Source organism: Entelurus aequoreus, linkage group LG25, assembly GCF_033978785.1.
Source record: "Entelurus aequoreus isolate RoL-2023_Sb linkage group LG25, RoL_Eaeq_v1.1, whole genome shotgun sequence".
NCBI lineage: Eukaryota > Metazoa > Chordata > Actinopteri > Syngnathiformes > Syngnathidae > Entelurus > Entelurus aequoreus.
Window position 1 is genome coordinate 6,924,290 of NC_084755.1, and position 23,898 is coordinate 6,948,187.

Sequence of the window (23,898 nt, forward strand, 5' to 3'; positions counted from 1 at the left end):
TATAAACGGTAAAGTGCAGTCTGTGTGGCAGTCTTCTCATTTCTCTGTTTGCGGACTCTTCAGATCTTGGCTGCTTCACTGATGGAGTGCCACAAAAAGTCAAGTGCACAAGGTACGCCCCTTGGCCTGAAGATCTTTGTCGCAGGGAGGAACCGGCTGGAAAACGACGGAGCCACCGCCCTCGCTCTAGCATTCCAGGTAAAAGTCCAACTAGGGCCTTGTTCACACTCCAGGTCAAATCCGATTTTGTTGCCCATATGTGACCTTTATCGACTTTTTCCATGTCAATGTGAACAGTGCAATTCCGATGCAACTGCAGGCTGAACGCTGCGCTCTCCAAAAACAATATGCCTCATAATTCTTCGCCGAAATAGACGGTCGCCAAATAAATAGTTGACAAATGAGCAGAAAACAGGCGAAATACTGCATGTTCCGGACTATAAAGCGCACCGGCGTATAAGCCACGGCCACTACATTTTTGAATAAAAAAAAATGTTTCCGTATATTAACCGCAGTATATACGCTGTGAAATAAGTTATTTACACAGAAATATTTTATAAATGTTTATCTACATACCTTAATTGTTTCCAAACGGTGTCTGTAACACGGCAGTAAAATGGCTGATCAAAAAAAACAGAAGTCACTATACCACTAGCTGCGGAAGCTAGCTCTCCATCCATCCATTTTCTACCCCTTGTCCCTTTCGGGGTCGCGGAGGGTCGCTGGAGCCTATCTCAGCTGCATTCGGGCGGGGTGCACCCTGGACAAGTCACCACCTCATCACAGGGCCAACACAGATAGACAACATTCACACTCACATTCACACACTAGGGACCATTTTAGTGTTGCCAATCAACCTATCCCCAGGTGGGAGGGGCCTATCCCCAGGTGCATGTCTTTGGAGGTGGGAGGGGCCTATCCCCAGGTGCATGTCTTTGGAGGTGGGAGGAAGCCAGAGTACCCGGAGTAGAACCCACGCAGTCACGGGGAGAACATGCAAACTCCACACAGAAAGATCCCGAGCGCAGGATTGAACCCAGGACCCTCGTATTGTGAGGCAGACGCACTAACCCCTCTCCCACCGTGCTGCCCGGAAGCTAGCTCTCCAATCAGCTAAACAGACTCAATAACTCCTCTGTGACGTTTTGGTGAATTTACTGAGGAATTATTGAAAGTGAAACAATACAAAAAGAATGCCATTGTAAGTTAATAATACTAACACAGACACTTGTAAACGTCTTAGCATATTAGCTAATACTAACAACGCTAGCTTGACTACATGACGATATGATATACAAATATGCATGAAAACACTCCGACAGACATCACACATGGGACGCTTTAGTAAATAAGAATTGTTTTAGTTATATTGTAAAACTTATCTGTAGATGTTCTCATTCATCTAGTTCATTTTGCATTTTTAAGTGATTTAGAGGTAGAATTGAATGCTCCAATTAGCTGCATTGCTAGCCACCGAGAATGAGAGGATTTTTACATGTTAGAATGCGAAAAAACAAAAACCTTTTGTCTTCTGGTCTCTCATAATGATTGTGAACGATAGGCAAATTTCCAAAAAAAGTGCAGTTCCCCCTTTCAGTCATCAAGCAGCTATAAAATGAAAGAACATCATTACTGAAGAGATGATTTGTTTAATATTTTTCTTTCTGACAGTCCAAACACCTTGACACGCCTGGTCTCTCAATCGTCTGTTTTTGCAGCGCCATCGCCTCCTTTCTCACATTCATTTGTGCGTAACTGTGCCAGTTTGCGCAAACATTTCAAATGTGGTAAATACGGACACCAAACTGCGGCTGCAGAATAGTTTAATGGTGGATGAATATGATTGCGCATGCTCAACGACTATATTGGTCCCAGTACTGTCGATAATCAGCATACATTTTTCATATATGTTAAGACAAACAATAATTAACTTGCGCTCTCTATTTTGCTCATTTGAGAGGCAGTTCTCTGTGCACGACCTTAGTAAGTCAGCTATGTGTGTGCTACGCAGGCCCTTTTTTTAGCCTTTTTACAAAACTACTCCTGCAATTTCTTTGCCTTTTCTACATTTAAAATAATGCTCTTTTTGCTGTGAAAATGTTTCTGCTTTCTGTTCGTTATGGATGCATTGGTGTCTAAAAACTGCTGGTCCGTGTTTGTAGACCATTGGAAGCCTGGAAGAGATCCACATGCCCCAGAATGGCATTAATCACCCCGGTGTAACGGCCCTGGCCATGGCCGTGCAGCACAATCCAAACCTGCGAACTCTCAACCTGAATGACAACACCTTCACGGAGAAGGGTGCAATTGCCATGGCCAAGGTTTGTTTCAGATTCTTTATACTGGATGGTCTTCTCAAAGACAGAAAGTCCTCAGCTTAACAGACGGATGTCAAATGTCTTCGATATACAGAGAGTATTCACACATTTTCTTATGTTACAGCCTTTTTCCAAAATAGAGTAAATTATTTTTTCCCCCTCAAAATTACAGACAAAATATCCATATTGACAATGTGAAACAGTTTGTTTTCTTTAAATAAATTTTACAAAATGTATTAAGAATACAAAATCAAGAAATCACATTTACGTAAGTAATCACAGCCTTTGTCATAAAGCTTAAAAGGGAGCTCGGGGTTTCAACAGATAATCTTTGAGATGTTCTACACCTGTGGTAAGTTCAGCTGGTTGGACATGATTTGGAAAGGCACACACTTGTCAAGCATGAAGTCAAAGGAATTGTCTGTAGACCTCCGAGACAAGATTGTCTCGCGGCACAAAACTGGGGAAGGGTACAGGAAAAATATGTGCCGACTTGGAGGTCCCAATGAGCACAGTGGCCTCCATCATCCGTAAATGGAAGAAGTTTGGAAGCACCAGGAATCTTATTTAAACTGGCCGGCCGTCTGAAGTTCTAAACCAGAGGTGTCCAAACTTTTTGCCCTGGGGGCCGCATTGGGCAAACAAAAAATTGGTAAGCATGTAAAATAACTATCTATCTATATATCCATCTATCTATAAATATCTATCTATCTATATACATATACACATATATATATATATATATATATATATATATATATATTAAATTTATATATATATATATATAATATCAATCAGCTTAAATGCGCCAAACATGGATAAGTGTAGAGATAGTGTTTTGCATTTTTCCCCCATCATGTTTTGTAATGGATTTAGATGCGTGTAATTTAGAATTTTTTTTTATGGTGTATAGAAGTTTGTTTTTTAATAATATCCACAAATGGCGCTATATTGTGTTATGTATGACCATGTCTGTTGGCATTTTGTGTTGGTTCGATTTTTGTATTTTTTTCCCCGCACCATGACCAGGGAAGGTTGTTTGTATTGGGTCATACAATTAAATGCTGATCTCAAATAGCATATGTGGTCATAATCCTAAAGTACTCAGGTTGTCCACAAGATGGTGACAAAACAGCAGTGACATCTCGTGGGCCAAATTGAAAATGCCAGTGGGCCGTAGTTTGGACACCCCTGTTCTGTTCTAAACTGAGCGATCAGGGATAAGGGCCTTGGTCAGGTAGGTGACCAAGGCCATTCCTCTGTGGAGAGAGGAGAACCTTCCAGACGGAAGCCATTTCTTGGTAAAAAGTTTGCCAAAAGGCACCTGAAAGACTCTGACCATAAGAAACATGAAGCACTGTGAATACCTGCCGGATGTTCTGTATTTGCTGCTGGGCTACACCTTTTCCTTTGTGTTTCACAGGCACTGAAACATTCCCGAAGCATTCAGGTAATAAACTTTGGTGACTGTTTGGTGCGTCCGGGTGGAGCCACAGCGATCGCTGAGACTGTTTCAGAAGGACTGCCAATCCTGAAGGTGAGCCATCATTTTTGAAATGAGATTATTGGTCTGTTGTAGGGCCCAGAAACCGTGTACATGGTATAGTTTTTCTGTCAAGCCTATTTTTCAAAAGAGTTTGTTTGGTTTGAACAGAATTTTGACACTGTGGCCCAATAAAAGCACAAGTAGGTATCCATTTTCAGCTGCACGACAAATAGACTAAAGACAGCCACAGGTGTCAGTTCAACTTCTTGCTGTGTAAGCACTTTTCCCACCACTAGAGGGTAGCCTTCACACCATTTGTAGCAAGGTCGATTTTTCTCCTGGGCGAGCCACGCTGTTGTCAATTGTTATTTACCGTACATTCCCCCAAATGACAGGGTTATTCAACTAAACTGATCAAAGGGCCACCTTCCCAGAAAGCTCACAATCTGTAATGGACATTTGTTTCAGTCTCAAATTTCAGAAGAAATTGTCTGGATATTCAAAATATGAGTGTTCGTCTTTCACATTTGAATCGGTATTCAACACTATCAATTTACAGTACTTCAGGGAGTGTTGAGGTGTTAATAAATGTTCATTTGTTTGAAAATAAAATGTTCCTTTAATTTAACATTTAACGGTAATGACAACTGTGCTGTATTGTTGTTTATTGATGTCCAGTCTTGATTTATTTCACTCTGTGAGAATTGTAGACAGTAGTAGACTTTATGTTCAATTGCGAGTCCAAGATGTTGGATGGTACTAGTAGAAAGTAGTCTTTGCCATTAAGCTGAGTCAAGCCTCGTGTTGTGACCTAAAAAGCGTTTATACATTGAGTATTGCATTTAATACACACCAGCCGTTTAAATGTATTGTGTAGTTGTAATTACCAAATTTGGAGGTGTTGAAATCGCCATGTAAAATTGCTAATGTTAATGCATGTATATGGCAAATCCAATGTAAATTAGCATGCAGCTAGCACATTTTGAAAAGTGGAGCCTTACTGTGCGTTTCAGTGTTTACCTAGAGGCTATACAACTGAGTGCTTGTTTGCCCGCCAAGTGTTTTGAGCAGGCCGAGCCTGCAACCAGACATGACGTCACATGCAACAATGGTATCAAATTATGGGACCTGTTTTTGTTTTGTTTTGTTTTTTCATTTTATGTGAATTAGTACCAGATAGTATTGTCTGATTTCGATCCCGTTTTTGTTTTGTTTTGTTTTTTTCATTTTACGTGAATTGGTACCCGGTAGTATCGACTGACTTTGATCAGGGCCTATAAAAATACCCGCTTCATGTCCGTTGCAGTGAAGGTCCAGGGTCTTGCATACATGAGGAGTGATGTAGTGCACAGTGATTCTCAAACTGTGGTACGCCAAAGAATCACTTATTTAAATATTCAAACACAGTGTTACTGTTTAACCTGTCTGTAATGTTATAGTACCCACACATATTAAATATACTATACTAAATAAAGCTTTGTTTTTAATGAACATTTAGGCCTACTACCTCACTGTATTTGAATCATTATGGTGGTACTTAGGGGGAGCCAAGTGTTTTATAAGGTGTTCATGGTTAAAAAAAAGCTTGAGAACCTCTGCGCTAGTGTTTTTAGGAATTTGCTGGAAAAATATTAGTCCCTCCCAAGTTTTGAACTGAAAGCAGGGGCCGGTCTGGTGCCATTCCCGAGGGCCACAAGTTGACACAAACACGTAGCCAAGTGATACATTCAGGACAACCAATGGGATGACCATTTATTTATTTGCTAAAAGCATAAGATAGCTAGCATAAGCCCTGCTTAGAATATGAGACTAGTATATAATAACTTTTGCTCACCTCTTGGCGCTTACCAATAAACGCTGTCTCACATTGAAACAGGAACTCAATCTGTCGTACGGCGAGATAACGGAGGAAGCTGCTCTGGTGGTGGCCCATGCGGTCAAGGACAAGGACCAGCTGGAAAAACTGGATTTGAATGGTACAAAAGGTTTTCATAATCCGCTTTTCCTTCCAAATACTTCCATCACTAATATATAGTTTGCATCGCCAAATGAAAGCATTACACCTTGCTTTCTTCCAGCTTTTAGCACGTAATGATGTCAACTACGGCCCAAATAACACACACGCATTAGCTTTGTGTGTTGTCCGATGATGATAGCAATTTGGCTGTGTTTAGTTGCTAACGTTAGCTATCATTGAATGTATATTCTACCGTAACATCTGCATATTGTTAATTGCCCCTTTGTCTTTATTTGTGTGTGGCTGACGAGCAATTTTGTTCAATATGATTAGTAATTGTGAAAAATAACGACATTTTCAAGTGATATATGACCTGTTACACCACTAGGGCTAACAAAAGCTAACCCTGTGCTTCTTGTTTTAACATGAATACTAGCGTGTAAAAGGCTTGAACGTGTGACGTAGAACTGCATTGCATTGTGGGTCTTGCTGGACTCGGAGTGGCTTATTTACATTCCGAGAAGCAACAAACAATTTGCAGTCATGTTGCTTCTACAAATAAACATTCAATGACAATCCAAATTGCAATGATCTAACAGCACCTAAAGCTAATGTGCGTAAGTACGAGAAGCTGGAAGTATACTTTGGACAGTTGGCATCTGTGTAAATGTTGCAAACACCCCCTTTAGGTTTAGTTTTTTCTTTAACAAATGCAATCGTGGTCATGATCGCTTCAGGGGAAAAAAAGATTTGTCTCAAAGCCAAAGAATTCGGGTTAGTGAACTAATAAAGAGACGATGAATTGCCTGGATAGCAACCGTGAGACGATCAAACATGACTTTTAACGCCATCACCTGGTACATGTTGGTGCGTTCACAGCATTTTCACACTAGTACGTTTGAATCAAAGCCTCTTTTATTCTGTTGCACACGTAGCATTTAGTCGGATGTTAGCTAAGCTCAGCTAGCTGCGGGTCACAAACAACGTACGGTATCTGGGAAAAATACCCCTATTCATCAATGAATGAGTAAGAAGACTTTATATATTCCCCACATTAATGCACATAGTATTTCAGACTTGAAATATATATAGTTTGAAACCAATTTGTCCAGGAGACACAAGTCGTGTTGACTTACCTCTGAAAGGACACAGACTTCTTTTTCTGATGTCAAATTCCCAAAGTTGGTTTGTCCGTGAGCATTCTGTAATATTTGGCCTGTATAAAAACTGACTCTGCTGACGACCGAGATACAGGACACGTTCGGCAGTTTGTTCAAATGTTGTCTAATGGACGTGCTGAAATGGGTCAATTCCACCAATTTGACTTATTTTTGAACGTGGCGGGCCTTTGGAACAGGGTCCAGTTAGTTTCTTTACTATTCCATCATTTTTTCTTTGGTACGGTCTATTTTAATTCAGTTTGTTGCCCTCTCTCTGCTGGTTGAGTACAGAAATGTCTTGTGAAAAATGTCTACCAAGCCTCCACAATGCATTGCCTAAACACGTGCCCTTTCGAACCCTATGATGAAAATTCCCCCTGTTGCTCGCGAGCTCTCTGACACCTCATATAGACCCCGCCAGGGGGTCCCGACTCACTATTTTAGAAACACTGAGCCTTGTTACATTTTTTATAGCTCTTACGTAGGGCTTGACAATTCATTGAATTTTAATTTCGATTTTGTTTATGACTTCTCATGATTATGAAAATATAGCAATCGAAAAAAAACCTAATAATGGGCAGTGCATCATGCATGCAAATTCCAAAGTTTGTGACGGTAAAACAGATGAGGAGTGAATGAGTGAAAAAAGAGCATGTCAAGTTTGGGATGTCACCATAGTTGGTACTTTTTATTTGACACAACGCTAGAACGCCTAATCAATAATCACTGAACTCCATAGAAGAAGTAAGGCATATGATTTGGGGTTCACATGTGTGAATGTTGTCTGTCTATCTGTGTTGGCCCTGTGATGAGGTGGCGACTTGTCCAAGGTGTACCCCGCCTTCCGCCCGAATGCAGCTGAGATAGGCTCCCCCCGTGACCCCGAAAAGGACAAGCGGTAGAAAATGCCACATTATTGGCCTACAAAACGGAATCCGCTATTAAAAGCGAAAACAGGGGAAATTACATAATTGTAAGTGAAATGTTTTCATTGTGAATGATGTGTTTGGGAAAATAATGTGTCTGGTAGCAATCATTTATTCCCGACACACTCAACAGCCCCTAAACTAGAAAGCTAAAGCTAGCAAGAAGAATCCCTACACCCACAACTAGGGATGATACTCGAAACCGGTTTTCCCTATTGTTCGATAAGAAAAGAACCGAATCCTCGGACTCGAATCCCTTTTTGAGAACCGGTACCCGTTATCGAGACCACTATAGTAAAGAAAAAGAGTTGGTTCTTTATTCGAATCCCTGGAATCCCGTCCCGACCAGAAATGCTCCGTGTGACATCACAAGAAATGACGTCACGTAGCTCAGTCATTAGGCGCAGATAGCGAAAGCAGGAAAACAATGGACGGGAAAAAGTGCTCCAAGGTGTAATAAAGTTCAAAACAAAAGGTATAATCCAATGAATAACTTTACTGAGAGATTTGAGCAGGGTACAAACACATGACCAACACTTTTACCACCAACCGGAAACATAGCAACCAGGCTAGCAACGCACCTCCTTTACGGCAGCTGTCGCAACCTTCTTAAAGCAACCGCAGCACATACATATATATACAACATATACAACACCGCAGCACATACATATATATACAACATATACAACACCGCAGCACATACATATATATACAACACATCTCCCTTTTTGAACTTTTGTTTTTCTTTCCTTGTAAACAAAACAAAATCACACTGTATATGTGTTGTCTGTCTAATTATAAATAATGCAGACGAGGAGTGTTGGCTGACTTCTTCACGTTTACTTTCACAACGTGCTCATAACCTCATTCTTAACTGCCGGGTGGCAACATGCAACAACACTTTTCGGGGCTACGGTGCATGCTCGTCACTCCCGTTGCATGCTGGGTAGTGTAGTTGTTATTTTCCCTAGCTCATAACATCACATCTTTCCCCCTATAAAGAAAGATTTTAAAGGCCTACTGAAATGAAATTGTTTTATTTAAACAGGGATAGCAGATCCATTCTATGTGTCATACTTGATCATTTCGCGATATTGCCATATTTTTGCTGAAAGGATTTAGTAGAGAACATCGACGATAAAGTTTGCAACTTTTGGTCGCTGATTAAAAAAAAGCCTTGCCTGTACCGGAAGTAGCGTGACGTCACAGGTTGAAAGGCTCCTCACATTTACAGGGGCGGTATAGCTCGGTTGGTAGAGCGGCCGTGCCAGCAACTTGAGGGTTCCAGGTTCGATCCCCGCTTCCGCCATCCTAGTCACTGCCGTTGTGTCCTTGGGCAAGACACTTTACCCACCTGCTCCCAGTGCCACCCACACTGGTTTAAATGTAACTTAGATATTGGGTTTCACAATGTAAAGCGCTTTGAGTCACTTGAGAAAAAGCGCTATATAAATGTAATTCACTTCACTTCACTTCACATTTCCCCATTGTTTACACCAGCAGCGAGAGCGATTCGGACCGAGAAAGCGACGATTACCCCATTAATTTGAGCGAGGAAGAAAGATTTGTGGATGAGGAACGTGAGAGTGAAGGACTAGAGTGCAGTGCAGGACGTATCTTTTTTCACTCTGACCGTAACTTAGGTACAAGCTGGCTCATTGGATTCCACACTTTCTCCTTTTTCTATTGTGGATCACGGATTTGTATTTTAAACCACCTGGGATACTATATCCTCTTGAAAATGAGAGTCGAGAACGCGAAATGGACATTCACAGTGACTTTTATCTCCACGACAATACATCGGCGAAGCACTTTAGCTACGGAGCTAACGTGATAGCATCGGGCTTAACTGCAGATAGAAACAAAGGAAATAAACCCCTGACTGGAAGGATAGACAGAAGATCAACAATACTATTAAACCATGGACATGTAACTACACGGTTAATGCTTTCCAGCCTGGCGAAGCTGAACAATGCTGTTGCTAACGACGCCATTGAAGCTAACTTAGCTACGGGACCTCACAGAGCTATGCTAAAAACATTAGCTATCCACCTACGCCAGCCAGCTCTCATCTGCTCATCAACACCCGTGCTCACCTGCGTTCCAGCGATCGACGGAGCGACGAAGGACTTCACCACGATCATCCGTGCGGTCGGTGGCTAGCGTCGGCTAGCGCGTCTGCTATCCGAGTCAAAGTCTTCCTGGTTGTGTTGCTACAGCCAGCCGCTAATACACCGATCCCACCTACAACTTTCTTCTTTGCAGTCTTCATTGTTCATTAAACAAATTGCAACAGATTCACCAACACAGATGTTCAGAATACTGTGGAATTTTGCGATGAAAACAGAGCTTTTTGTATTTGATACAATGGGGTACCAATACTTCCGTTTCAACCATTGACGTCACGCGCATACGTCATCATACATAGACATTTTCAACCGGAAGTTTAGCGGGAAATTTAAAATGTCACTTTATAAGTTAACCCGGCCATATTGGCATGTGTTGCAATGTTAAGATTTCATCATTGATATATAAACTATCAGACTGCGTGGTCGCTAGTAGTGGCTTTTAGTAGGCCTTTAACTCAATAAAGTGTATTTCTTTTTTAGCTTTAACTTTTCATTTTTTAGCATTGTAACCACATTTGCAAACAACTTTTCTCTTCATAGAATTTTCTTTCAAAAAAGAAATAAAGTGCAAAAATGTGAAAGCATCATAACAAACAGTTATGTCAAATAGCAGCAGAAGTGCACTTTTTGGAGACCTGTATTATTTTCAGTTTTGTGCCCAAGGGACTGATTTTATTTAACACTATATTATTATTTATACACCTATAGTGATCACAGAGACAGCTTGTTTTTGTGTTACTGTATATATTTGTTTTTCTGAAAAAATATACTTTGGGTAACAACAGTCAATATTTATTTATTTTATTTTATTTGTTTAGGGGAGTAACAGTCAATATTTTTTTATTTATTAGATTTTATTTTTTTCTTATATAATAAAAGTGAGCTTTTGTTAAACCAAATATTGTTTTTTTCCATATACAACAACCTATCTGGACTCCATAAGAGAATCCATAAGGAATCGGTTTGATAAGAGGATTCGATAATAGGCTCGAACTCGATAATTTCTTATCAAACATCATCCCTACACCCGCACAACACATCTCATCTGCTTGTGTTGTTGTGAACGACATCATCCATGTAACATCAATGTACAAACAGCAACTTGAGAAGCCTTTTCTATTTTTTTAACAGCCTGCAGTACTCTTTACTTGTCAAGCTGAGAACAGCACAGCACACTTCCCTCCCCTTCACAATAATAACATCCAGTCAGAATGCGCTAACAAAATAAAGGTTTCCAAAAAGTACCTTACACAAACATATTGTACAGAAAGCACTTATTGATACATTTACACAATTATTATGCTTTGACCTAAAATACTGCTCAAAATTGTCCAAAGATGTATTGCACCAATAAATGTGAGGATTTTTGCATTTAATTAGCAAACCTTTAAGTCATTTTTTGACACAGAAAGCACACACTCTGTGGTGGTAAATAAAAAGGTTAAAAAAAGAAAATAAAATCAAACTGGAAAAACAAAATGGTATTGTTTTTTTATATTGCTATTGTTATTTAAATGTATTATTGCTAATATTATTTTACTTGTGGTTTTTTGTTACTAATTTATACCTAGGTTTTTTTGAGACTATATTTAAAGTTGAGCTTTGGTGGTACAATAAATACTCATGTTTTAAATGAATGACTAATTGTGTAATTAATGGTGATTACAATATTATTCTTGCCACAATGGTCCAGCCCTGCTCTTGCCAGACGTGACATGTTGACTGTGTCCTGCAGGTAACTACCTGGGAGAAGACGGCTGCAAAACCTTGAAAGACCTAATGGAAGGCATGAACATGGCGGAGCTGCTGGCGTCGCTCAGGTACCGCGACAACGCATTCAAGCTCACATTACGCATTTGTGTTTGTGGACATTTGTGCAGTAAGCTCAAACAATTCCCCTTCTCCTTCTTTCTCAGCGATGATGAGGGTAAGCTGGATGATGATGATGATGACGACGACGACGATGAGGATGACGACGACGATGAGGAGGAGGAGGTAGAGGAAGAGGGAGTCGAGGAGGAGGAGGAGGAGGAAGAAGAAGAAGAGGAAGAGGAAAATGTCAGCAACAAGGTAATCTGGGTCAGAATAGTAGACGGTCACTTTCAATAACAAATAGTTTAATAGGTCTGTACTTTTTTTTTGGTATGTTGCCTATCGTTCACAATCATTATGAGAGACAAGAACACACCTTTTTTTCAGGGGAGGATTTTAAAAATTATAAAAATACTTGGAAGATGCGGCTAATAGGAGTCACCGTTGTAGCCTTCAAAGTCTCTAAAACAACTTCAAAACCCTCCATTAACGTTTTATATACACACTGCAAGTATATATATAATGTAGTAACAGACACCTTCATAACAATATGTAATATGTACAATATACACACTGCAAGTATATATATAATGTAGTAACAGACACCTTCATAACAATATGTAATATGTACAATATACACACTGCAAGTATATATATAATGTAGTAACAAACACCTTCATAACAATATGTAATATGTACAATATACACACTGCAAGTATATATATAATGTAGTAACAGACACCTTCATAGCAATATGTAATATGTACAATATACACACTGCAAGTATATATATAATGTAGTAACAGACACCTTCATAACAATATGTAATATGTACAATATACACACTGCAAGTATATATATAATGTAGTAACAGACGCCTTCATAACAATATGTAATATGTACAATATACACACTGCAAGTATATATATAATGTAGTAACAGACACCTTCATAACAATATGTAATATGTACAATATACACACTGCAAGTATATATATAATGTAGTAACAGACACCTCCATAACAATATGTAATATGTACAATATACACACTGCAAGTATATATATAATGTAGTAACAGACACCTTCATAACAATATGTAATATGTACAATATACACACTGCAAGTATATATATAATGTAGTAACAGACACCTTCATAACAATATGTAATATGTACAATATACACACTGCAAGTATATATATAATGTAGTAACAGACACCTTCATAACAATATGTAATATGTACAATATACACACTGCAAGTATATATATAATGTAGTAACAGACACCTTCATAACAATATGTAATATGTACAATATACACACTGCAAGTATATATATCATGTAGTAACAGACACCTTCATAACAATATGTAATATGTACAATATACACACTGCAAGTATATATATAATGTAGTAACAGACACCTTCATAACAATATGTAATATGTACAATTAGGCCTGGGCAACATGGCCTAAAAATAAAATCCCTACATTTTTTCACCAAAAATTTGATGTGCGATTTTTTTCAGATCTTTTTCCTCTACTTTTTAAAGACACCATTGAATAGAAATGGCCCAAGCTACAGATGCTCCTGAGGGGCAAAAGTATGCCGGAGTAAGAGGAGAAAAAAATATATTTAAATTTTTTTTTTAATTGTTTGCAACAACAACAAAAATCTAATGTATGGATATATCGCCCAGGCCTATGTACAATATTTACCGTGTTTTGGTCATTTCAATCGCATTGATTTCTGTTTTCATAGCAGCGCACTTCCGACTTCTGGCAACAAATGTGTGTTCCTACTTTCGGATACAAAGGCGAGTGTGTGTTCTAATCATGACAGATTTGGTAACAAACAACGAAGAAAACAATTTTTGGACAAATGAGTCTTCACAACCTTATCTGTTTGAATCTGAGTATACGGAGGATGAACTACTACTTATAGAAGCCAGCACGAAGGAGCAGACGGAAGCTGAGAGAGTGAGGTGAAATCGACCTGAAACGGCAAATGTGGAAATGGAAGCCAACCTATTTCGACATAAATGGAGTGCTTACCCAAATAAACTGGAAAAACCGACCGTGCCAGCTGGACCAAAGAGACAAGTGTCCATGGATTGAGTCACACTTTATATTGATCATGATACATACAACACGTCATGCGTGTAATTACAACTACACTACATACACTGTCTGGCTAGCTGTGTACAAACAAAACATGAAATAATACTTTACACATACTGTAATATGATTGTTCATGTTTTTCACTCAGTACAGATTGATGTCTTATCACTGTGTTGTGTATTACAAACTCAAACATGTTTCGTGCTGACGTAGAAGCTAGCATATCTCTTGCCATAGCTAGCTTCTACAGCTAATACTGTAGCACGCCAATGTGTTATTACAACTAAGAGTTCCTCAGTGTTCACTCTTACAATAACAATGTTGCTACAGTTTGGTTAATGAAGTATTGTTGACGGTTTTTAAAGTGATTTAGAGGCAAAATGGATTGCTCCCATTAGCTGCATTGCTAGCCACCTACAACTAGACCATTTTTACATGTTAGAATGTAAAGCAAAAAACTAAACTTTTGTCCTCGTCTCTCATAATGATTGTGAACGATAGGCAACATTCCAAAAAAAGTCCAGTTCCCCTTTAAAGACTCGACCCGATAACACATTTGTCTGAATCATTTTGTTCCCATCTTCAAATAAGTTTTACCGATGCCTTTACCTTGCCTTCAAAGTTTTCCACACCGCCAGCGACCATGCGGCCGCCAGACGCCTCATCCTTCCTCAGCTTTCCATCCCCAGACAAACTGCTGAAGCTGGGGGCCAAAAGAGCAGCGCTTATTGAGCAGCAGGTAAAGAAGTGGTTGCCAAGTTGTGCATAACTGACACACCGGCTGTACATTCTCCCGCAGGAAATGCCCTTTCCACTGTTTTAATAGCATTTGAATGCAAAACCATCGGCTGAGTGCTGTAATACTATAATAAATCCCCATTTTATTATAGTAATAGCTGATTATTAACATTCTACCTTTTTAGGTAATGTACTATTGTGGCCCTGAAACTATAGACAGTAGAACCTTGATGTATGAACTTTATTGGTTCTTGAACAGAATTCGTAAATCAAAAAGTTTGTATATTGAAGCAAATTTCTCCATTGGAAATAATGTAAATACAAATAATGGGTTGCAGCCTCGATAAAAGTTGTTATTTCAGTTAGTTTGTTCACTTTGAACACAAAATAAAGTGATAAACAGCACTGTGTATCAAACAAACATAACAGGGAGGCCATAAATCAACTATCTGTGTGTTAACAATCTAAAACAACAATGATGACAAACTGAACTGTGCTGTATGCCCTGCCAACACATGTGCACACACACAATTTCTCTTGGTGCCTGCACAAACGATCAGAAATCACAAAAGTCCCTAACTTTGACAAGCATATTGCTACGATAATAAACATTTGGAAAAAGTTCAAACCACTTACAGTACATTTAACAACAGCAAAGGAGCAATGAGGCAGGATGTGTGTGTTCTCTTGAAAGAGGCACCGCTGAACGAGGGGTCGTCTGTGAAATAAGTCTGCTCTGACATCTTTTTCCAGAAAAGTCCGTTCTCATCACAATTAAAAGGTTTCTGCAGTACGAAGCCGGCTTCCTCAATCTTTTCGATACGAGCAAGCACAAAATGGCTGCCAGCGGGACACAAATTGAATGAATGAAGAGTTTGTACAAAGAGACATGGTTAGCATATTTGGCCCCATCTAAAAGTTCTTAAATAGAAGGGTTCGTAAATTGAGGTTTCACTGTGTATAATACCTTATTATTATGAAAAAAATAAATGTTCAGTTCACTGCACATTAATGTGAGCAATCAGTTGTGCAACGGGAAATTATTTAATTTGAATGAATTGGTCTAAAATGATCACAGAAAAACAGGAACGGTAAATACATTTTCGCAAAGTAGGAATATCATTCATTCGGATATTTTCATAAAGAATAAAAACAAATGTTTACGCTCTTAAAAAATATATTTTTTAAACATAATTAAGAGCCTTCTAAACATGAAATAACACACACATTGTAGCTTTGAGTACATTCTACTGTAGGTAATGCAGCGATTGTGGATTTTGACTGTGCGGTTGTAGTCTGAGTAATAATCACGGTTTCATGGTTAGACATGGCATCATTTTACAACTACTAATTTATAAAATCACAGACATTCCTTCGAGATTTTGGTGTTATTTATTTAATGTCGGAAATAACAGTAATCAAATAATGTTATGATAACAATAATAAATATAAACAGTTATTAAAATAAGACTAGTAAACTTAAGTGTTATTGTCATCAACTGTCATTAATGCATATTCATTCATTTTTATTCATCTATTTTATTTGTTGAATGCACCTCGTTAGATCCCATGGTGCAGTGCTGTTATTCCACATAATGTTAGTGTTTAAACTTGCTATTTTATCTTACAAAGTCTACAGTTTATTCAACACAGACCGGAAGAAACAATCTTGAACGTTAAATGGTCACTGAATGACATGAGTACCTGTTGTTGTTTGTTAATAAGTACAGTACTTTCAGTATTACCATTTTTTAGGATGCAACAAGACAAAAAAACCACATAAACCAGGAGTGTCCAAATGTGGTGAAAAACCAAGGGCAGGTCTTCAATTTGGCCGAGACTAATAAACAATTTGACTGGTAGCGGTGTATTCATATCTTATATACTGCAGATAGCAAGCGGGCTGATAGTTGCCTTTTGTTGCCATCTTTTGGCCAACGAAGGTAACTCAACCATTTATTGTACTTGAAAGGAATCTTAACACAGCATTTAGTTTTATAACCCAATCCAAACAACCTTACCTAGTCGTAGTGCAGGGCAAGAAAATCAACCAGCACACAAATTCAACAGACTTGGTCACACACAACACCACCTGCTCATTGAACTTTGTAGATATTATTTTTAAAAAAAAGTCCAATCAACATTCAAAAAAGATCAATCATTCAATGTTTATTTATATAGCCCTAAATCACAAGTGTCTCAAAGGGCTGCACAAGCCACAACGACATCCTCGGTACAGAGCCCACATAAGGGCAAGGAAAACTCACCCCAGTGGGACGTCGTCATTAAAAAAAGATCACCATTACACCCATTACAAAGCCTGATGGGGAAAATGCAAAACACACTCTCCACACTTATTCATGTTTAGCGCATTTTAGCTGCTTGATATTTTTGATTGAATAAAAAACTTTAAGGAGGTTGTCACAGAAGTACAACTTTCACATACTCTTAATAACCAATTATAATAATATGTAGTCATATTTATATGTATGTATATATTAAAAAGTTAAAGTACCAATGATTGTCACACACACACTAGGTGTGGCGAAATTATTCTCTGCATTTGACCCATCACCCTTGATCACCCCCTGGGAGGTGAGGGGAGCAGTGAGCAGCAGCGGTGATTGGTGATTTAACCCCCAATTCCAAGCCTTGATGCTGAGTGCCAAGCAGGGAGGTAATGGCTCCCATTTTTATAGTCTTTGGTATGACTCGGCTGGGGTTTGAACTCACAACCTACCCATCTGTGTATATATATATATGGTCAGAAAGTTTGGACACCCCTGCTATAAACTATACAATACTGCCATCTAATGTCTTGGACTTGCAACTGTCTCTGCAACTTCATGTCATACCGACAAATGAGACTTGGAAATGTGCTAATGAAACAACTGGACAGCAGTTATCATAATAATCTCATTTTTAATGTGGAAATAAATAATGAGATCTTATTATCAAAAACAAACGTTTATTAACACACACAAAAGAAATGAAAATTGGTAGCATTGAGTACTGGTAGGAATCCTGGAATTGGTACGGTATAGGTTGAAATGTGACAATATCCATCCCTAACTCTGAAATTAGGCCAAAATATGAATTAAAGATACACCCTATACTTGAGTAAAACCACAATCTTTGAAGCACGATGTGGTGAGGGACGACTGTATTTATTTGCAAACAATGTATCATCTAGCTATGCCACTAATGTAAAGTGACAGTGAAATACTATCAACTAAATCAAACTGTGGTACGTGTACCACTAAAGGACACGTGGGCTCCATCTAGTGGTGTCCCGGAGAATCTCTTGATTAAATATTCTAACACAGTGTTACTGTTCAAACTGTGTGTAATGTTACAGTGGCCAAAAATATGAAATATACTTGTATAATAAAACCTCTGCCTTGTTTTTAATGAATACTTACTGGCCTACTACGCTACCGTAATTGAATGTTGGTCATTATGGTGCTACTTGGAGAGCCAGGTGTTTTCTGAGGTGCAATGTTAGAGAACAAGTGCACTCGGTGGCAGACGGTACATAAATTACCTGTCTCCACCTGTTGCCATTCATACCAATTTTATGTTTGGTGGTGTGCCATGATATTTATCTGATGTTGGCTCAGTAAAGGTGAGTAAACATTGCTTTGGGTCATGGTAATATGAATCATTGACTATTTGTTAAATGTCAAAGATGACACAAGAAATTGTTTCTTCCTTGCCCGCTGCATCCATCCATTTTCTACCGCTTGTCCCTTTCGGGGTCGCGGGGGGTGCTGGAGCCTGTCTCAGCTGCATTCGGGCGGAAGGCGGGGTACACCCTGGACAAGTCACCACCTCATCACAGGGCCAACACAGATAGACAGACAACATTCACATTCACACACTAGGGACCATTTAGTGTTGCCAATCAACCTATCCCCAGGTGCATGTCTTATGAGGTGGGAGGGGCTTATCCCCAGGTGCATGTCTTTGGAGGTGGGAGGGGCCTATCCCCAGGTGCATGTCTTTGGAGGTGGGAGGGGCCTATCCCCAGGTGCATGTCTTTGGAGGTGGGAGGGGCCTATCCCCAGGTGCATGTCTTTGGAAGTGGGAGGGGCCTATTCCCAGGTGCATGTCTTTGGAGGTGGGAGGGGCCTATCCCCAGGTGCATGTCTTTGGAGGTGGGAGGGGCCTATCCCCAGGTGCATGTCTTTGGAGGTGGGAGGGGCCTATCCCCAGGTGCATGTCTTTGGAGGTGGGAGGAAGCCGGAGTAGAACCCACGCAGTCATGGGGAGAACATGCAAACTCCACACAGAAAGACCCCGAGCCCAAGATCGGACCCAGGACCTTCGTATTGTGAGGCACATGTACTAACCCCTGTACCACCGTGCTGCCCTTGCCCACTGCAAGTTAATAATGTTTTACTAGACATACATTACAAGTCATTTGGCTTGTTAACAACTATTACTATACTACTACAGTATGCTAAACGTCTTAGTTATGTGGTACTCGTACATATTGTATCATCTTGGGGGAATATTGTTGTCTTTAAGCTTGTCTTCCACACAAAATGTAACTGCATTGATGATAACTGTGTTCTTCCCTTCTTCGTGGTCAGGTGGATGTTGCAGATGCTATAAAAACAGCCGAAGCCTTTCTCAAAATTGCTTCCGTGTACAAGGAGGACAATAATGACGTGAAGAGCGCAGTCTTGGAAAGTGTTGGTGAGTCTGTGGTCAAGCACTGGTCGGACTTGCAGTTCCATTCTTGCTTTTTTTGGACTCTAGTACGTTGTGTTTTGTCTGGAATTGAGCTTTAGATTTTGTAAGGCTTTATGCTAAGTTAAAGGGAACTGCATTTTTTCTCCTATCGTTCACAATCATGGAAGACAACACACTTTTCTTTTTTCTGATTGTAAAGATGATAAAAAAAAACGCTTGCAAAATTTGGCTAAAGGTAGTCATCGTTGTAGCCTTCAGAACCCTCTAAAACAACTTCAAAACCCTCCAACATTTTATATACACACTGCAAAAATATATATAATGTAGTAACAGACACCTTCATAACAATATGTAATATGTACAATATACACACTGCAAGTATATATATAATGTAGTAACAGACACCTTCATAACAATATGTAATACGTACAATATACACACTGCAAGTATATATATAATGTAGTAACAGACACCTTCATAACAATATGTAATATGTACAATATACACACTGCAAGTATATATATAATGTAGTAACAGACACCTTCATAACAATATGTAATATGTACAATATACACACTACAAGTATATATATCATGTAGTAACAGACACCTTCATAACAATATGTAATATGTACAATATACACACTGCAAGTATATATATAATGTAGTAACAGACACCTTCATAACAATATGTAATATGTACAATATACACACTGCAAGTATATATACATAATGTAGTAAGAGACACCTTCATAACAATATGTAATATGTACAATATACACACTGCAAGTATATATATAATGTAGTAACAGACACCTTCATAACAATATGTAATATGTACAATATACACACTGCAAGTATATATATAATGTAGTAACACACACCTTCATAACAATATGTAATATGTACAATATACACACTGCAAGTATATATATAATGTAGTAACACACACCTTCATAACAATATGTAATATGTACAATATATACACTGCAAGTATATATATAATGTAGTAACAGACACCTTCATAACAATATGTAATATGTACAATATACACACTGCAAGTATATATATATAATGTAGTAAGAGACACCTTCATAACAATATGTAATATGTACAATATACACACTGCAAGTATATATATAATGTAGTAACAGACACCTTCATAACAATATGTAATATGTACAATATATACACTGCAAGTATATATATATATAATGTAGTAAGAGACACCTTCATAACAATATGTAATATGTACAATATACACACTGCAAGTATATATATAATGTAGTAACAGACACCTTCATAACAATATGTAATATGTACAATATACACACTGCAAGTATATATATAATGTAGTAACAGACACCTTCATAACAATATGTAATATGTACAATATACACACTGCAAGTATATATATAATGTAGTAACAGACACCTTCATAACAATATGTAATATGTACAATATACACACTGCAAGTATATATATATTGTAGTAACAGACACCTTCATAACAATATGTAATATGTACAATATACACACTGCAAGTATATATATAATGTAGTAACAGACACCTTCATAACAATATGTAATATGTACAATATACACACTGCAAGTATATATATATTGTAGTAACAGACACCTTCATAACAATATGTAATATGTACAATATACACACTGCAAGTATATATACAGGTAAAAGCCAGTAAATTAGAATATTTTGAAAAACTTGATTTATTTCAGTAATTGCATTCAAAAGGTGTAACTTGTACATTATATTTATTCATTGCACACAGACTGATGCATTCAAATGTTTATTTCATTTAATTTTGATGATTTGAAGTGGCAACAAATGAAAATCCAAAATTCCGTGTGTCACAAAATTAGAATATTACTTAAGGCTAATACAAAAAAGGGATTTTTAGAAATGTTGGCCAACTGAAAAGTATGAAAATGAAAAATATGAGCATGTACAATACTCAATACTTGGTTGGAGCTCCTTTTGCCTCAATTACTGCGTTCATGCGGCGTGGCATGGAGTCCATGAGTTTCTGGCACTGCTCAGGTGTTATGAGAGCCCAGGTTGCTCTGATAGTGGCCTTCAACTCTTCTGCGTTTTTGGGTCTGGCGTTCTGCATCTTCCTTTTCACAATACCCCACAGATTTTCTATGGGGCTAAGGTCAGGGGAGTTGGCGGGCCAATTTAGAACAGAAATACCATGGTCCGTAAACCAGGCACAGGTAGATTTTGCGCTGTGTGCAGGCGCCAAGTCCTGTTGGAACTTGAAATCTCCATCTCCATAGAGCAGGTCAGCAGCAGGAAGCATGAAGTGCTCTAAAACTTGCTGGTAGACGGCTGCGTTGACCCTGGAAAAAAGAGCTGGACTGCTGCTGAGTGGTCCAAAGTCATGTTTTCTGACGAAAGCAAATTTTGCATTTCCTTTGGAAATGGAGGTCCCAGAGTCTGGAGGAAGACAGGAGAGGCACAGGATCCACGTTGCCTGAAGTCTAGTGTAAAGTTTCCACCATCAGTGATGGTTTGGGGTGCCATGTCATCTGCTGGTGTCGGTCCACTCTGTTTCCTGAGATCCAGGGTCAACGCAGCAGTCTACCAGCAAGTTTTAGAGCACTTCATGCTTCCTGCTGCTGACCTGCTCTATGGAGATGGAGATTTCAAGTTCCAACAGGACTTGGCGCCTGCACACAGCGCAAAATCTACCCGTGCCTGGTTTACGGACCATGGTATTTCTGTTCTAAATTGGCCCGCCAACTCCCCTGACCTTAGCCCCATAGAAAATCTGTGGGGTATTGTGAAAAGGAAGATGCAGAATGCCAGACCCAAAAACGCAGAAGAGTTGAAGGCCACTATCAGAGCAACCTGGGCTCTCATAACACCTGAGCAGTGCCAGAAACTCATGGACTCCATGCCACGCCGCATTAACGCAGTAATTGAGGCAAAAGGAGCTCCAACCAAGTATTGAGTATTGTACATGCTCATATTTTTCATTTTCATACTTTTCAGTTGGCCAACATTTCTAAAAATCCCTTTTTTATATTAGCCTTAAGTAATATTCTAATTTTGTGACACACGGAATTTTGGATTTTCATTTGTTGCCACTTCAAATCATCAAAATGAAATGAAATAAACATTTGAATGCATCAGTCTGTGTGCAATGAATAAATATAATATACACGTTACACCTTTCGAATGCAATTACTGAAATAAATCAAGTTTTTCAAAATATTCTAATTTACTGGCTTTTACCTGTATATCATGTAGTAACAGACACCTTCATAACAATATGTAATAGGTATTTATATACACACTGCAAATGTATATATAAGCCATTTAAAAAATATAATGCGTTCAAATCACACATGCGTTTAGCTAATCGCAAGAAGGCAATTACAGGCAGTTAGCAGTTCATGAGGCCACATTTCTTTGGCGTGACCGACAAAGCATCTTCTGCTGTTGCCGTGATGCCACCACAACTGGCAGCTGCTGCTACCACTACAGAATACAAAAATAAAACATACAAATTCATTTTCAGATCAGTCTTGTGAGAGTAACAGTTAATTCGCTATTCAATACTATAAATGCTTACAATTTTGTCTACAGTATATATAACATTTTAAGCATTTGGCTATGTATAATAACTATCTGCAGTGGGACATGGCATTACATTTGGCTATGTATAATAACTATCTGCAGTAGGACATGGCATTACATTTGGCTATGTATAATAACTATCTGCAGTAGGACATGGCATTACATTTGGCTATGTATAATAACTATCTGCAGTAGGACATGGCATTACATTTGGCTATGTATAATAACTATCTGCAGTAGGACATGGCATTACATTTGGCTATGTATAATAACTATCTGCAGTGGGACATGGCATTACATTTGGCTATGTATAATAACTATCTGCAGTAGGACATGGCATTACATTTGGCTATGTATAATAACTATCTGCAGTGGGACATGGCATTACATTTGGCTATGTATAATAACTATCTGCAGTAGGACATGGCATTACATTTGGCTATGTATAATAACTATCTGCAGTAGGACATGGCATTACATTTGGCTATGTATAATAACTATCTGCAGTAGGACATGGCATTACATTTGGCTATGTATAATAACTATCTGCAGTAGGACATGGCATTACATTTGGCTATGTATAATAACTATCTGCAGTGGGACATGGCATTACATTTGGCTATGTATAATAACTATCTGCAGTAGGACATGGCATTACATTTGGCTATGTATAATAACTATCTGCAGTAGGACATGGCATTACATTTGGCTATGTATAATAACTATCTGCAGTAGGACATGGCATTACATTTGGCTATGTATAATAACTATCTGCAGTAGGACATGGCATTACATTTGGCTATGTATAATAACTATCTGCAGTAGGACATGGCATTACATTTGGCTATGTATAATAACTATCTGCAGTGGGACATGGCATTACATTTGGCTATGTATAATAACTATCTGCAGTGGGACATGGCATTACATTTGGCTATGTATAATAACTAT

General features: G+C 38.6%; 1 protein-coding gene across 1 annotated transcript in view; it reads left to right on the forward strand.

Annotated features, from left to right (window-relative positions):
- rangap1a (RAN GTPase activating protein 1a) overlaps positions 1-23,898 on the forward strand; it is a 48,174-nt gene that overhangs the window by 16,389 nt on the left and 7,887 nt on the right. The window contains exons 6-13 of the mRNA XM_062036451.1: positions 64-198; positions 2,163-2,321; positions 3,742-3,855; positions 5,681-5,780; positions 11,712-11,796; positions 11,893-12,046; positions 14,529-14,645; positions 19,240-19,345. Coding sequence (XP_061892435.1) covers positions 64-198; positions 2,163-2,321; positions 3,742-3,855; positions 5,681-5,780; positions 11,712-11,796; positions 11,893-12,046; positions 14,529-14,645; positions 19,240-19,345 — 970 coding nt within the window. The remainder of the gene's footprint in view (positions 1-63; positions 199-2,162; positions 2,322-3,741; positions 3,856-5,680; positions 5,781-11,711; positions 11,797-11,892; positions 12,047-14,528; positions 14,646-19,239; positions 19,346-23,898) is intronic.